This window comes from Corylus avellana, chromosome 1 (assembly GCF_965113065.1).
Source record: "Corylus avellana chromosome 1, dhCorAvel1.hap1.2, whole genome shotgun sequence".
Classification (NCBI taxonomy): domain Eukaryota; kingdom Viridiplantae; phylum Streptophyta; class Magnoliopsida; order Fagales; family Betulaceae; genus Corylus; species Corylus avellana.
In genome coordinates, this window is record NC_142490.1 from 44,591,683 (window position 1) to 44,608,558 (window position 16,876).

General features: G+C 34.9%; 1 protein-coding gene across 1 annotated transcript; it reads right to left on the reverse strand.

The window, feature by feature from the left end:
* Positions 1–3,358: 3,358 nt before the first annotated feature.
* On the reverse strand, positions 3,359–5,852 carry LOC132171670 ((3S,6E)-nerolidol synthase 1-like). Its single transcript, XM_059583046.2, has 7 exons — positions 5,632–5,852; positions 5,262–5,529; positions 4,780–5,152; positions 4,452–4,670; positions 4,228–4,366; positions 3,872–4,120; positions 3,359–3,705 (listed from the first exon to the last, which is right to left on the reverse strand). The coding sequence occupies exons 1-7, from the start codon at positions 5,818–5,820 to the stop codon at positions 3,415–3,417; spliced, it is 1,728 nt and encodes a 575-aa protein (XP_059439029.2). The 5' UTR covers positions 5,821–5,852; the 3' UTR covers positions 3,359–3,414.
* Between the last annotated feature and the right edge of the window lie 11,024 nt (positions 5,853–16,876).

Genomic DNA, 16,876 nt, shown 5'->3' on the forward strand with positions numbered 1-16,876 from the left:
ATAATGACAATGTACCTCCAATTTTAACAAAATGACAAAATTACCCTTACTAAAATAAAAACAAAAATACTAAAATTAAATTTTATTTTTTTTTTCAAAATTTTAAGGCTATTTTTGTCTTATTGAAAATTCTATAAGGATAATTTCATTATTTTGCTAGCATTGAGAGGTACATTGTCATTGTTTTAGTAGTTTGAGGGTTAAATTGTTGTAATTGATAGTTTGAGAATTAGATTGTCATTGAAGCGTTTGTTTGAGAGGGTTAAGTGGACTTTACCGTTAAATTATTTTCTTTGTATGACTGATCTATTAGAAAGTAAGCTTTTAGATGATGAACTTCAAAAAATGAAAAGAATCTTTTTATTTGAAAAAAGCAAAAAATTTGCTTCCACATGATGCTTTTCAGATTTTTCGAGAAAAAATGAAAGATAATGGAGTTGAGATTAAACAGATCTTAATTCGCAGCCATTCAAACACTAATCTTCAAGAAGGAATTCCCAAGTTGACAACTCTCATCAATAATGAAGAGTGCTTTATTGAAGATATTGAATGGAAAATTGCTAGTCAAGTAATTTTCCAAGCATTGACAGCATATCAATGGTGACAGTTTCCTTCTATGATAAGAACATTGCTTTCTTATTTAGCGAGGAATCTAAAATGGAAAAAATACTTTATCTTCTAAATGGCAAGTTCACTTGGTTGGAGAATAGAAGAAAGATTTTTCTAGCCTAATCAGATATGGTACTTAAAAGCCAAAGATGAAGAAAAATTTGTTGATGAAGGAATGATTAATTCTCTAAACTTTGATTATGTTGAAGAAGTGAATTATTGGGCTCAAAACTTTTTCTCTTTGGCAAAGCAAAGGAAGTTAGAGAACTCCCATCAATAGACGCATGATAACTAATGATAAAAGATTATATGTTATTGAAGTCTCACTTAATTGCACCCGAAGTTCACATTACATCGAGCAAACTGAAATATTGCTTGAAAATATGGTAACAAGAAAAACTCTTGATTTATAGGAATTAGTAGCAAATGACATAGAACACCTATGTGTGCTCGATAACAATAGAGCCCTATCTCTTCACTTTCACTAGAGGAAGAAAAGTACAATAACCTAATCACATGATGAAAGGATGAAGATCATGCAAAAAGCTTGGTAAACCAATGTAAAAAGTAAGTTTGCCAAAAATAAAAGAAAATTTGGCCGCTTGCATTTTATTGCCAAAAAGCAAACAAAAGATTTGTCGGCTAGCAATAATAAAGCCTACAAGAAGCATGATGGGACCATAATACCTGCTAAACAATAATTATATAGATAAAGCTTACAAGAAGTATGATGAAACCATCATACCTGCTAAACCAAGATCGAGAACCTAGCCCTTATAGTTAAAAAAACTAAAAAAGTTAAAATGCTACAAGCTAGCCTTAGTCTTGTAGGCTAGTCCTTTAATCAACTAGTGTAAAGATGGCTCTGTCTTTTAGTTTCTCTCTCTTCTATAATAGAGTGTTTGTTGAGTCCTCGTAGATCTATCATTAAATATTGTTAGGTATTATATGTGTAGTGTAAAGGGATACAGTCTCATATTGAAAGTATGCAAGGAGTGTGGGGGGTTAATATAATATTATTGAGTCCAAAATTATAGGATTAAGCTTTGGGCTGCATGGAGTCTCAATATACTATATTATGGCTCGTCAGTCTTCCTAACAATTCGAAGTAAAATGATCATGGGGGAGTGTTACACATCCTAAATTTTCTTCTAAAAAATTAGTTTTCAAATGATGTGTCATCATCTCATGAGATTTATTATTTTAGGAAAAATGTCACAAACTTATGGGATGATAACACATCATTTAGAAATCAACTTTAAAAAAAAAAAAAAAAATGTATAGCATTTCTCAAAATCATGATATATATATCACAAAAGGTAAATCTATGAAAATTCATAAATATGTGCAAACATTGCCATATAATCTCTCCTCTTTCATTTCATGCTCCAACTTTTTAAAACTAGTTTTAAAAAAAAATGATTTCTAAAATTGGTAAAATAAAAAGAAGAAATCCAAATGAATCTAGTGGGGCGAGTCCTGCTATGTGGGGCGTAGGACAAATATTAAAAAATAATAATAATAAAAAATTTGTTATTATTATTATTTTTTTGTTAAGTTTTTATGAGTTAATATTTAGTTTTTAATGCTTTAAAACTTATTTTTGGATTTAAAACTAAAATCTAGAGGTGGAAGATTAACCATTTAGGGATGGTATCACCTAAAAAAAAATTTATAAATTTAATGTTAATACTTTGAATTTAAATTTTCTTTTAATATATTTTTTTTCAATTTAAAAAAATAAAAAGCCAAATGTTTGACACATGAAGCAGCAGAGTATCTCTATTCCTGTTGGGGCAGATATGGTAGTGAAGGAAGATGTGGTTAAGGTTTGTTCGTACTTTCATGTAGGAACCCATGGGAATCTTTAGCTTTGTCTACAGTAACGAACTCCACAATAAATATTAGTGGAGGAAACTTTCAACGCATGCATAATCGGTGCAACGTAAAACACGGTTACACGTACGGATGGTCCCCATCGATCACGAGAAAGTCGGCTTCAATCAGGCAAGAGGTCGTCAATTAGGCCCTGGCCCCTGTCCCACGTACGTCTTAGGAACACGTTGATGACAAACGCCACCTCGTCAAACATGTATACGTTATAACTAACTTAGGAATAAATTTTGTATAATTAATCTTAACGCTTGATTTTAATTTCCAATTAATTAGATCTTAAAATTTCAACTACGTATAATACGTATTAAATAATTTCTAAATCTTTACAATTTGAATCATTAATTAAAATTAGAGAAAATTACAGTTTACCCCATTAAAGTTGACAGTGTTTTTTAATTCGAACATCAAAGTTTCAAATTTTGCAATCCACCCCCACAAAGTTTCAATTTTTTTTCAATTCGACTAATATTATTTCAAAATTTTCATATTGCCCCTGATTTTTTTTTTTTTTTTTTTTGAAAAAAAAAATTAGGGGTGCAAAAATGGCCAGATGGGCAAAGAGCCAACCCGGATTTTTTTTATAAAAAATAAAAAAATAAAAATTAGGGGCAATATGGAAAGTTTTGGATACAATTGGTCAAATTGCAAAAATTTAAAATTTTGGGGGGTTGAACTGCAAAAATTAAAACTTCGATGTTCGAATTGAAAAACGTTGTCAACTTTGGGGGGGTAAACTGTAATTTCCCTTAAAATTACAACACGTGATTCACAAACCTATGAATTCTTGTTATTTATTTTAGTTATCTTAAATTCACGACTAAGAATGTTGATTGCAATTGAGAAGATATATATAGGCTTCTTCTGAACACAAAGATTATTGAGTAATTTTACATGATATTAATTAGCTAATTACATAGTGAAACTTTCATAAAGCATGGATTTCATGTGCTCCTCGAGGGTTGGAAGGCAATGGTTGTTGTCATAACTATACAACAATGGAACCAATCTTGCAAGATTGAGAGAAGCCTTAGTGAATGTTGCTGGATATGGATTTGGAGAGAGGCACTCTTTGTTTAGCTGCTTCCACGCGTCTGAAATCATACCCACAACTTTCTCTCGTGACTCTTTAATAGAGCAGCCTTCGTTTTCTTGCATGTAGTAGTCTATATATGATCCGTCATGACCGTCTTGACTCTCATCCTTCAATTACACGTTTAAAATGTTAATTAAATTATTCAATGAGCAAGAACTAGATACATTAACTAGGTTGACTTCTGAATTGGTCTTTGAATAATCCAAAACTGTTTTGTTTGAGGGTTTAGTTAATCAAGAGGATGTGATCGAACTTTATGTTTCCTATACTTACCATGGCACTTCCCAAGTCATCCCAAAGCCGAAGAATCGTGCCCGGAGAAGATATAATCCCCGGAATGTTATCAACAAGTTGTACAGTTTCCTTATTTAAACGGTGACCCAAAAGGAAGAAAATGTGAACTAGAACCGCATGAACCCCTGAACTAACAACTGCGTTCGTCAAATACTCTTCCGACTTCGGCGACCGCCCTGTAGCAAACCATTTTGCCTCCACTAGAAAGGCATTGAACAAAATCGCCCACTGCAAAAAACAAAGTAGCTAGATTAATTTGATGTTGGAAATTAATTTGGATGAAATATATATATATATATATATATATATATATAAACAAGAAATATTATATATACCGTTTTTCTTAGAGAGTCTATGGGGTTCCATCCATGCTTCCGATATATCTTGTAGCTAATTTCGTTGGTGATGTCGTAAAGAGCGTTGAAGCATATCTTCATGTACTCGGGGAGTTGCTCAAGAGCAGCAAAATCCCATCTGTGTGCAGCTTATTAATCAGTAGTTGATAGGGGAAGAGAGGAGAAAATTAACTCCAGTGATAGATATATATATATATGCTTACTTGTTGACAGCTTCTGTGAAGAGAGTGAGTTCCTCAAGCGATCCATAAACATCGAAAATGTCGTCTATTATGTAAATAAGAGAAATGGGTTTTGTTAGCTCAACCCTTTCGTCTGACATGTCTGGATCTGTAAGACATGCCATGGAAACAGTGTACCATTTGAGTGGTTGGTCTCTGGCAAACTTTAGCTCCTTAGACAAACCAACATCTGTCCACCATCTATATATGACGACAAAAATTGACGTTAGAGGTGAGAATAAATTATCTTGGCAATGAAATATAGTTAAGTAATTAAAACAAGTGATCTTTAATAATTAATTAAACTTACTTGGAAATTTGAACAATTTCCTTTTGGTGCATGGATTGGACCATATTGAAATCCAGTTTTGCTAGCTGCTGTAAATCGTTTAACCATCCATTTCTGTCTTGGAAATTTCCAATAAAGTTTTTAACCATGAACCTCGACAGGCTTTTGTGAAAAGGATGCCTCAAAGTACTCCCAACAACTCTGACTTGGTTATCATCAAGTTGGCTCAACCGTGCATTCAGGAGCCGCTCGCTAAAGTTTCCAGCTTCTTCAAGTATGTCTTCACCTTCTATACCTAGCTGTGAAGCTTCATACAAAGCCATCAATCCGTCAATGTCTTCAGCCAGTTCTTTGTTAAACTTTCCCTCTTTGTCCTTAAAGTTGTTAAATATATCTGTTCCAAACCATATATAATTAATGGCCTTAATTAACATATAGGTATAATCAATTCTAGTATAGAATAAGGTTTAAGAGGTAAAGAAAGGTTATTAATTAATACCGACCGGCAGGCACATAGTAGCCTTGTTGTCTCAAGAGTCGAAAGCGTAGAGCAACCTCATGAAGCTCATGGCCGCAGTCACCATGAGAGATGTATTTTAGATATTGGCTATGTAAAATTGCTTCAATCTCTTCCTGGAAGTAGTAATCAATTCCTAGGCGTTGAACAGCATTAACCATGTTTAAACTTTCAAATGGATCATCTTTTCCTACTTTCCTTAGTACATGCCCGCATTCTTCCATTTTCTGTTCATGTTGGAGGCTAAAATCGTCCTGCAGATCAAATCACCAAGAGAGTGAGGTTTGGAAATTGGAATTGAGTACTTCAAGTTTTAGCGAAGTACGTAATTAATTAAGAAGCACAAAATTACTTACCCTACCACTTTGACGTTCTATGGGAGTAGACCACAAAATAGTTTTATCTTGATGTGCAATGCTCCAATGTTTGTGAGCACTAGGCAAAGAGGTGAGGCTGAAGGGGTTTGAATTGGGAGTTTGTGGAATTCTTTTTGGAGCAATTGGAGGAATGGAGGAAGCAAAGAAAGCTTTAGTAGACAGTGCCATGGAGAATTAATGAGCGATCACAAGAGGAGAGATGTTTTGGCTTGTAATTTTGATGGTACGAGTAGCTTGTTGGCAACCTATTTATAGGATTCGAAAGATGCTTTTGGAAACGTTTTTAATCCTATAAGACACATGTTTCTCGTTTTTAATCCTCGAGTATACTATTTGAAAGTTGAAACCCTGCTCTCTTTTTGTCTAGACTTTTTTGTCAGCATCGATCTTCGATCAAGTTAGTTTTTAGTTAAATTAAATCATACAAATTAAAAAGTAACCATCTTCCTACTCCCCTGGCCTTCACCCGTCACATCCATTTTAATTAGTACTAGCGTGTGCTGCGTGTGGCGCCACCCGTCTTCTTCCTTACCACCCATGTTTATTTTTTACATTATTTTTTCATGTACATGATCTGTTTTGACACTTCTATTTTTTTTGGAAAAAAAAAAAAATTGTTTATATTTTTTATTAGGAGGATAATTGAAATTTTACAAGATTTGTATTGAAAAATAAACGAAAAAAATGGACAGTCTATTTAAAAGTTGGATAAAACCTGTAAGGCTAATTGTAAAAATTAAAAACCAAGATACTAACCTTAGTAGTAATAATGGAGACATCAGTGTGGTGAACAGTCACTTACGCCGGTTTATTTTATAATTTAATATTTTTAATATTACTCTTTATAGATTTTTTTAATAATATTTTATATTATAATAAACCAGTGTGAGTGACTGTTCACTCACGTCGACGTCTCCATTATCACTATTGTACTAACCTAGAACTTAATAACTTTAGTGTATATATGTATTTTGGTACGTATAAGATTGTTCATTAATTTGTTGGTAGCTAGGGAAGCAGTTCTGCTTAATTTGCAAAATTTGTCTTCTGTTTCTTTGGGCTTCTTAATTAACAGCCTCTTGTGCTTGATTCATTTGTTAATTAAAGCTCAATTACCGTTTAGTATCAAGTAAAGAAAGACTGTCAAAAGTTCTAGAAAACAAATTCTTTGCAAAATAAAGTTTAATTCAATATGGTAAAATCATGTATAAGTTGCGAATGGTCATAGAGTTACATTCTACATTTCTATTCCAATATAGTGAAGTCAATGTGGCAGTGTTCATTAGCCATTGGTTTATCAGTCATTGTAAGAAAAAAAAAAATAACACTACTGAACATTGCTGGCCACATCAACCCAGTTAGATGAGAACGAGATAGAAATGTAATATTTAGTATTTCTTTAATATCTCTTTTCTTCAATTTAAAAAAAAAAAAAAAAAAAAAAAAGAGGAATAAAGTCCACATACCCCCCTCAAACTACCAGTCAATTCACAATGTCCCCCCTAAACTTTTAATTGTGACAATGTCCCCTCCAAACTATCAAAACATTGTTAATGTCCTCCCCAAGACTAGTAATAAGACAAAAATGCCCATAAAGATTTCTCAATAAGACAAAAATACCCTTATAAATTCAAAAAAAAAAAAATTGATTTTTTTAAAAAACGAAAAAAATTTTAATTTAAAAATAATATTTTTAAAAAAAAAAAACAATTTTTTTTAAAAAAAAATTTTAATTTTTTTTTTAAAACGGAAATTTTTATTTAAAAAAAAATATATATATTTTTTATTTAGTTTTAAAAAACAAAAAATTTCATTTTATTAAACGAAAATTTTATTTTTTTTAAACGTAAATTTTTATTTAAATAAAATTATAAAACAATTAAAAAAATTAAAAAAAAAAAACTAAAATTTTATATTTTTATAAAAAAAAAATCGAAAATTTTTATTTTTTTTCTTATAAAATTGATTTAAAAAAAAAAAAATTGGCCAACATTTGGATTTTTTTTTTTTGTTAGTTTTAGGTTTATTTTTTTTTTATTTTATAATTTTACTGAGCGTAATTTTGTCATTGGAGGGAACATTGACAATTTTTTGTAGTTTGGAGGGACATTATTATAATTGAAAGTTTGGGGGGACATTGTCAATTGAATGGTAGTTTGAGGAGGTTATATGAACTTTCCAAAAAAAAAAAAAATTAGACATGTCAAATTACGCTGGAATGACCCATGCTACCGCAAATCTCAACTCCTTATTTTCACCAGCTTGTGGATGAGAGACGGGGAACGTGAGTGGTGACTGATATACGACATATAGGCTTCGTTTGCCCCCAGCCAGGGCCAGTACTGTAGCTGGAACGGCACTGTTCCAGCTACAGTGCCAGTAGCAAAAATTGACTTTTTACTTAATTTTTTTTTTAAAAGCAAAATATTAAAAAAAAAAAAAAAAAAAAGGAGGAGAAAGATGGGGTGGTTCCAGCCACCCCTTGGGCAAAAATGGGGTGGTTCGGCCACCCCATTTTGGCCAAGGAGCCACCCCGATCGGTTCTCCGATTTTTTTTTTTTTTTTTTTTTAATAATATTTTTCATTTTCTTTAAAAAAAAAAATTAGTTAGAATTATCGGTTGAAAAGTGAATAAAAAAAGAGTTGTTTTTGAAATTTAAAATGATTTTTTTTGATTTGAAGTATGCAATAATCAACTGGTACTGTAACTGGAACAGTGCCAACCCTGGCTGGGGCAAACGAAGCCGTAATATCTTAAACGTGACACACGTAGACCAAAAAAGTCAAAGACATTAGACAGACACACCTTTTTAAAATCAAAAAAGTTCAGCGAATCTTTTTTTTTTTTTTTTTTTAATTTGACGGAAGAAATTAAGACGTGTGAACCAACCAACTCAGAAATATCGTTGTTGCGGAAAGAGAGATGCATCATTCTCGTACTCTCGTTTATCACAGTGGCTGTCTTATTGGAATGCACAAGTAACATACAGTGGCAGTACTGCCGGCCACCACAACTGATCTCCACTCTCCTCCACCATACAAGTTACTGTGGCTACACGTGAATTAATGTATCTCCATTATCTCCAAATTGGTGGTTGTTGTACATAGAGTTTATTCAAGGACGAAAACATTTTCTACCACACATTGCCTAATTAAGATAATTAGATGCCTTAATCTTATCTTAATTTTCATTTAATGCTATGCTATATACTGAAAGAAAGCAAAGAAAATTGCTTTTGGCGGAATGAAGTCTCAGCTTCGTTCTCATTGTATATATAGGCAAAGAGTTACAATTGTAATCAAGTTTGACAAACCCAAACTTGATACAAACTAGGAGACCTAATTCAATACAAATACAACTAGAACACTAAAGAGAAGAGATAAGAACAACTATAAGGATAATACTAAAAGATAAGAACAACTATAAAACAGACTCTATTGGTTCCTTAACAGCCCCCCTCAAACGAATGGGAGGGGGAGTAACCATGAGTTTGTCTCTGAGGAAAAGAAATCGAGAGGAGGTAAGGCCCTTTGTAAAGATATCAGCACATTGATCTTGAGTTGGGATGTAGCTAGCACAAAGATCTTTGTGAAGAATTTTCTCACGGATGAAGTGGTAGTCAACTTCTATATGCTTGGTACGAGCATGGTAGATGGGATTAGAAGCTAAAGCAATAGCTCCTATGTTATCACACCAGAGTACAGGAGGATCATGGAGAGAAACTTGCAATTCTTTGAGTAGCATTCGAAGCCATGAGAGTTCAGCAGCTGTAATGGCCATTGCACGATATTCAGCCTCGGTACTAGATCTCGAGACAACAGGCTGCTTCTTGGCATGCCAAGATACTAAGTTGGAGCCGAAGAAAACACAATACCCTGTAGTGGATCTGCGATCAAGAGGATCCCCTGCCCAGTCAGAGTCACAGTATGCCTGAAGTTGAAGAGGACCTGAAGTGAAGTGAAGGCCATGATCTGGTGTGCCTTTGAGATACCTTAGAACTCTTTTAGCAGCCTTCATATGTTCTGTAGTTGGACAATGGAGAAATTGACACAATTGATTGACAGTGTAGGCTATGTCAGGTCTTGTGAGTGTGCAGTATTGTAGAGCTCCAATGATATGACGATAGGTTGTGGGATCTGGTAGAGTATCACCATCAAGCTTGGTGAGCTTCTTGCCTGAAGTGCAGGGTGCGGCATAGGGCTTTGCTCCAAGCATTTGCACGCGATCAAGTAAATCAATAATGTATTTACCTTGATTTAGATGCAAGCCAGTTTTGTCACGAAGGACATGGATGCCTAGGAAGTATGAAAGGCAACCAAGATCTTTCAACTTAAATTCCATTTGAAGGCCGTGGATGAGAGTCTCCATGATAGATGAATCTGTACCTGTTACTATGATATCATCAACATATATCAGTATGTAAATATGAACAGAGCCTTGATGAAGCATAAAAAGAGAGGTATCTACTAAGGATCCAACAAAACCAAGATGGAGAAGAGCTTGTGACAATCTATGAAACCAAGCTCGTGGGGCTTGCTTTAGACCATAGAGGGCCTTTTTGAGCTTACAAACATGATCTGGAAAAGCTGCATCAACAAAACCAGTAGGCTGCTCCATGAGGACTTCTTCATTCAAGTAACCATGAAGGAAGGCATTAGAGACATCCAATTGCTTGAGGGGCCAATTGTAGTGGATTGCTAAGGATAGTAGGATCCGTATAGTGGCTGGTTTTATAACTGGACTGAAGGTTTCAGTGTAGTCAATACCATCTCTTTGTTGGAAACCCTTGGCCACTAGTCTTGCCTTGTATCTTTCAATAGTGCCATCTGATTTTTCCTTTAGCCGAAAAACCCACTTATTCTTGATGATGTTTCGATGTGAAGGTCTAGGGCAGAGAGACCAAGTACCATTGTCAACTAAAGCTTGAAGTTCACTTTCCATTGCAGCAAACCATTTAGGGTTAGAAACAGCCTGAGCAAATGTGGTAGGGATAGAAGGCAAGGGTGTAGCATGAAAGGATTTTAGTGGATGCTTGGTTGATTTTAAGGATAGGAATAGCTGATAGTTTGGAAAAGACTTAGGTTTGGAGTTTCCAGTCATAGATCTTGTGACAATATGAGGAGAGGCTGGTTCAGTAGGTGCAGGCAAAAGCTGAAGTAAGGATTGATCTAGGTGGGGGATAGGATCAGGGGTAGGTGGTAGTAATTCGGCAGTAGGGGTAGTCAGGGGAGTGTTTAGAATAGGTACTTGTGCTGGGGAAGGCAAGGTGATTGGGGGTGAGGTCTGAACAGTATTAGAGTCAGAATTATTCATAGAGTAAAAATGAGAATGATCAAGAACAATACCTGTAGGGGAAGGATCTGATCCGTTAGGGGATGAAGATGCTGCTCTATTCTGTGCAGGGAACACCAATTCATCAAAAATAACATGTCTAGAGACATATACACGATTGGAGATGGGATCAAAGCACTTGTAACCCTTTTGGTGGGTACAATATCCAAGGAAGATGCATTGTTTGCTTCTGAATTCCAATTTGTGTTTGGCATAGGGTCTTAAGAGAGGATAACAAGCACAACCAAAAGTTTTTAAAAAGGTGTAGTCTGGCTCCTTATTGTATAGTTTGGTGAAAGGACTTGAATTTTGGAGAGTAGGGGTAGGCAATCTATTGATGAGATACACGGCAGTACTGACAGCTTCAACCCAGTATTTAGAAGAAAGGTGGGATTGAGCTAGGAGACTAAGACCAGATTCAATGATATGCCTATGTTTTCTTTCTGAAACTCCATTTTGTTGAGATGTATGTGGACATGTGACTCGATGAAGAACACCATGTGTTGACAGAAATTTAGTAAAGTTATGAGAGGTGTATTCACCACCCCCATCTGTTTGAAGTTGTTTAATTTTAAGGGAAAATAAATTTTCTATCAAGCACTTGAATTTAACAAAGGTTTCAAAAACATCTGATTTGAGTTTTAGAGGAAATAGCCAGGTGTATCTAGAGAAATCATCAATAAAGATAACATAACATTTGCTTCCATTGATTGAAGATAAAGGAGAAATCCATACATCACTATGAATAAGCTCCAATGGAGCAGTGGTAATACGACTTGACTCAATAAAGGGTAATTTTTTGCTCTTTCCTAATTGACATGAAACACAAATAGATTGACTCGACTTAACTGAAGACACAGGAAGGTAGTAGTTGTGAAGCAGATGCTGCAAGATTTGATGACTTGGATGCCCTAAGCGGTTGTGCCAAACTGAAGAAGACACCCTGATCCCAATTTGCGCAGTAAATGCTCTGACTTTATTTTTGGTGAAGTGTTGTAGCCTTAATGGGTAGAGACCATCTTCACTTGCCCCTTGTAGGAGGATCTTCCCTGTGAGGTTGTCCTTAATCAAGAAATAGGTATCAGTTAGTTTAAAATGGCAATTATTGTCACGACAAAATTTATTTATTGAAAGTAAATTTGTTGTAGCATCAGGACAATGTAAGATATTTTTAAGATGTAGGAGTTGATTTGAGCGAAGAAAAGAGGAAGAGCCAGTGTGGGAGATACCAAGTCCATTACCATTACCTACTGCTACTGTCTCATTACCCTGATATGGTTGCTGCAGAGTTAGATTTTCCAAGTCATTAGTGATGTGAGTATTGGCTCCACTGTCAGCAAGCCATTCATCTTCATCTTGTAGATCGTTGGATTGGGAAACCATTGCAGCAAGTTCAGATGGTGGATGTCGTCCTTGGAATGAATAATCCATGCGATGAAAGCAGTCCAATGCTTGATGATTGGAGCGGCCACATATCTGACAAAGAGGTTTGTTGGATGAGAGGATGCCAGGTTGAGAATTTCTCCTTGTAGTGTAGTTATTTCTCCTTGGAGTGTAGTTGTTGGGAGAATTGCTTCTTGGAGTGTAGTTGCTAGTGCTTCCAGTAATAGTTTTTCCTTGGGAGAAAGCAGGGGTTGGGAGTATACCAGGAGATCCGTTGAAAGTCTTCTTTGAGGGATAGGAATTTCTGTAATTGGAGAAATGTTTCCTTTGGTTGTTGAATCTTTGTTTGTAACCTGGCTTCTGAGCAGTCATGGCAAAGGATTGTGGTTCATCAATGGCAGCCTGATGTTCAATGAGTTGCTCGTGTCCAAGTAATTCAGACTGAAATTCTTCAAGAGACATAGTGGTATTCTTTGTTATCATGGAGTAGGTCATGACAAAAGAATTGTAGTTGGAGCTTAATCCACCAATGATGTAGGATACAAGGTCATCATCGGTGATGGGGCTGCCGGCGATAGCTAGCTGGTCAGCCAAGGATTTTGCACTTCGAATAAAGGTAACACATGGATTATTACCTTGTCTGAGAGTCTGAAGTTGGCGTCTCAATTGAGTGACGTGAGACCTTGATGGAGAAGCATAACGAGTGGCAAGGGTTTTCCATACTTGATTGGAGGTTTTACACCCATAAATAGTAGGCACAAGTGGAGCAGTTAAGGTTGCAATGAACCAACTGAGAATACATTGGTCTTTCTTTTCCCAGAGAATATATTCTGGATTTGGGACATCAGGAGTAGTTTTGTCCGGAGAAGATGGAATAAGCTTTGGTGGGCATGGCTCAGAGCCATCAACAATGCCCATCAAGCCGTTAGTTTTGAGGATGGGCTTAAATTGAAATACCCATCCGAGATAGTTGCTGTCATCGAGCTTGGATTGACAGAGATGCGCAATGTTTGGCATTGTGAAGGATAGAGCAGCGTTGCTGGATTGCGTCATGAGTGCAGTATCAAGGACACGGCAAGGAGATGCGGCTATGGTCTAGTGCGGCAAGGAGAAGAACAGCAATGAGGCTGTAATTTGGTGCAGCAAGAAGAAAGAAAGTAGGTGCGGCAATCTGGTGCAGTGCGGCAATGTTGGTGCAGTACAGCAGGTGCGGCAAGAGAAAAGGTGATCTGAGGGCAGCAAGAAGAGCTGCGAATTTGCCTGGAGAAGAAGCTGATTCCGTTGAAGAAGGCCCAAAAATTTGAGAGGGTCAAGGATCTTATTGAGAGGGGTATGAACCGTAAGGCTCTGATACCATGAAAGAAAGCAAAGAAAATTGCTTTTGGCGGAATGAAGTCTCAGCTTCGTTCTCATTGTATATATAGGCAAAGAGTTACAATTGTAATCAAGTTTGACAAACCCAAACTTGATACAAACTAGGAGACCTAATTCAATACAAATACAACTAGAACACTAAAGAGAAGAGATAAGAACAACTATAAGGATAATACTAAAAGATAAGAACAACTATAAAACAGACTCTATTGGTTCCTTAACATATACATGCATGTATATCTTCATTTAATTTCATATTTTGTTTCTTAAATTACAATGTGGTTCCATCTTTCTTAATCTGCATCTATCCCTTCATGAAAACCAAAACAATCAAAGATATTTGAGATATTTGAGATATATATATATACACTTTTGACTAGGATGTAGATATTATCATATTAAGGCAACTAAATATGTCAAGTTTTATGCAACTAAATAAATTTATGTTTTTTTTTTTTTTTCTAAATTCAAAAATTCAAATGCGTATTTATATGGAACTATGACTATATCCACTAAAATGAAAATTGTATTAAGATAGATTAGAAGTGGAAATTGCTGGGAATTACAGACAGAGTAATATTAGCAACATATTTGTTGTTTTCTCACAGAAATCCAATAACATATATAAGGCACATATTCTCTATGTATCTTTCACTACTGGACACCTCCATAATGTACATGTGTGGCTAGTAGCTAGTCTCATCTTCTAATCCACAAATGGTGCATAAAAGATCAAGAACTATTTGTCTTTTAAATAAATCCAATTTTTGCCGACAACAAATTATTGCAAGCCTTCTACACGAACAATTTGCTTCGCACTACAAAAAAAATGATATTTTCTGACGTGGCTACAGTACTAGAATTGTTGCCACGTCAGAAAATTTTCTGACGTTTGAATTTTAAAACGTCAGAAAATAATTTTTTAACGTGTGAATAGTGACACGTCAGAAATTTTCTGACGTGTTACAACAGACACGTCAGAAAATTCTGACGTGGCACACTGCCACGTCAGAAAATTTTGACGTGAAAATGTCCCACGTCAGAATTTTTCTGACGTGGCATTTTGCCACGTCAGGAAACTGTATATATTTATATATATATATATATATATATATATATATGCAGATAATTATATATAGATATATAATTATGTATAATTTTTTTTTTTGGGAGACTTTTTCTGACGTGCGATGTGTGGCACGTCAGAAATTTCTGACGTGCCACACATGGCACGTCAGGAAACTTCCTGCTTGGGCGGGAGTTTAAAAATTTTTCCCACTTTTTTTTTCTTTTTATTCTTGCCTCTTCATTTATTCCCCACACTCTCTCTCTCTCCTCTCTCAATCTCCCTCTTCTGATCTGCACAGGACGGAGCTCCTCTCTAGGGGAAGAAGAAAAGAAAATGTGAAGAGAAAAAGAAGACAAGCAGCAGATTGAAGAATAGCAAAAGAAGAAGAAGAAAAATGAAAGAAGAGAAGCAGATCTGCTTTTCTTCTAGAAGAAAAAAAAAAATAAAAGGAGAAGAGAACAAGAACAAGAAGAAGAGAAGATAAGAAAATTTTTTGAGTTTTTGAAGATTTTTGTTGGGTTTTGAGGTTTGGGTTTTTGATTTTTGGAAGACTTTTTCGGTTTGGGTTTTTGTAAATGGAGAAAAGAAGAGAGCTAGAGACAGTGAGAAAATGGAGAAAAGGGAGAACATGGAGAAAAGAAGTAGATCAAAAACGAATTGAAGAGAAAAAAAGAGGAGAAAAGAAGCAGCTGGCATGGGGAGAAAAGATCTGCAGAGAAATTCGCAGAGAAATTTGCAGAGAAATTCGAATTTCTCTGCGTGAGGGAGCTGTACAGCAGGAAGGTGTGCATCACCTGCACGGCAGGAATCCTCAAAAAAAAAATAATAATTTAAATTAATAAATTTTTAATTCAAAAACAAAATTTCAGAAAAAAAAATTTTTAAAAAAAAAAATTAATTTTTTAATTTTCTGACGTGTCAGAATTACCACATCAGAAAATTTTCTGACGTGGTAATTCTCACACGTCAGAAAATTTTCTGACGTGTTACCTACTCACACGTCAGAAAATTTTTTTTCCTGACACCTACGTTTCTGACACTCGACACGCGTCAGAAACAACCCGTCAGAAAAATTTTCTGACGTGTCGGACACTAGAACACGTCAGAAAACGCCTGTCATTAAAAAATAGTTTTTTTGTAGTGTCGTTAGGAACTTACATCTGCCAAATTTTCTTCCATAGATCATATGCAATAGGAAGCTCCAAAAAGGCTCTTAATTATGATGATTTAGAGTTTATACAAACTAGCTCATAACCCGCGCTATGCGCAAGATTCTTTATTATAATTTAATCTTAAATGTCTCATTTAAAATTATAGGTTAAAAAAAAAAAAAACTTATTTAAATTAAAAAAAAAAAAAAATTAAAGTTATACATAAGTAAATTGCAATCACATATCTTTCCATGAAATTGATTAAATAAACTTTGTGCAACCGTCAACTTCTATAGGAAAAGGTTTTGAAACGTTGTAGTTGCCGTGCCGTAGAAGGAGCTAGAAATGTGTGTTTAGAGTGAGAGAGACAGACAAGATTTAGGGTGAGAGGGAGAGAAATAAACGTGAGATAATAAAAAGAACGGTCATCAAAATGCATTAATTAAGGAAAAATCGTGTTTTAATAAATGAAGAGATCTTAATGCATTAAGACACTTAATTTATTAAAAAAAAATAGAAAAATGAAAAACCCTTTCAATATTTGTAGTTTGCACGGTTCAATTATTAAAAATTATGAGCCAAAAAATTTAAAATTTAAACAAAATATTGTCAGTGTGAAAAGGTTACCTCCTATTTGATTTTTTTGGCCAATGGATCTTGTTTTTGTTAATGTTAGCGAGTTGAAAAAGAGAAAGAGAGAAGTGGAGAGAGAGTCGATTGTGGAGAGAAAAAAGAAGAGAGAGACTAACGTTGGATAGTGGAGAGAGTTGAGAGAGAGGGACATGGAATGAGAGTGAAAGACTTGTAAAGAGAAAAGAATTGTGCACGTGTTTTTTCTTTCTTTTTCCTTTTTATATGGAAACCACAAATTGGAAGCTGATGAATCTGAGTTGATGGCGGTTATGGCAAGGAAGC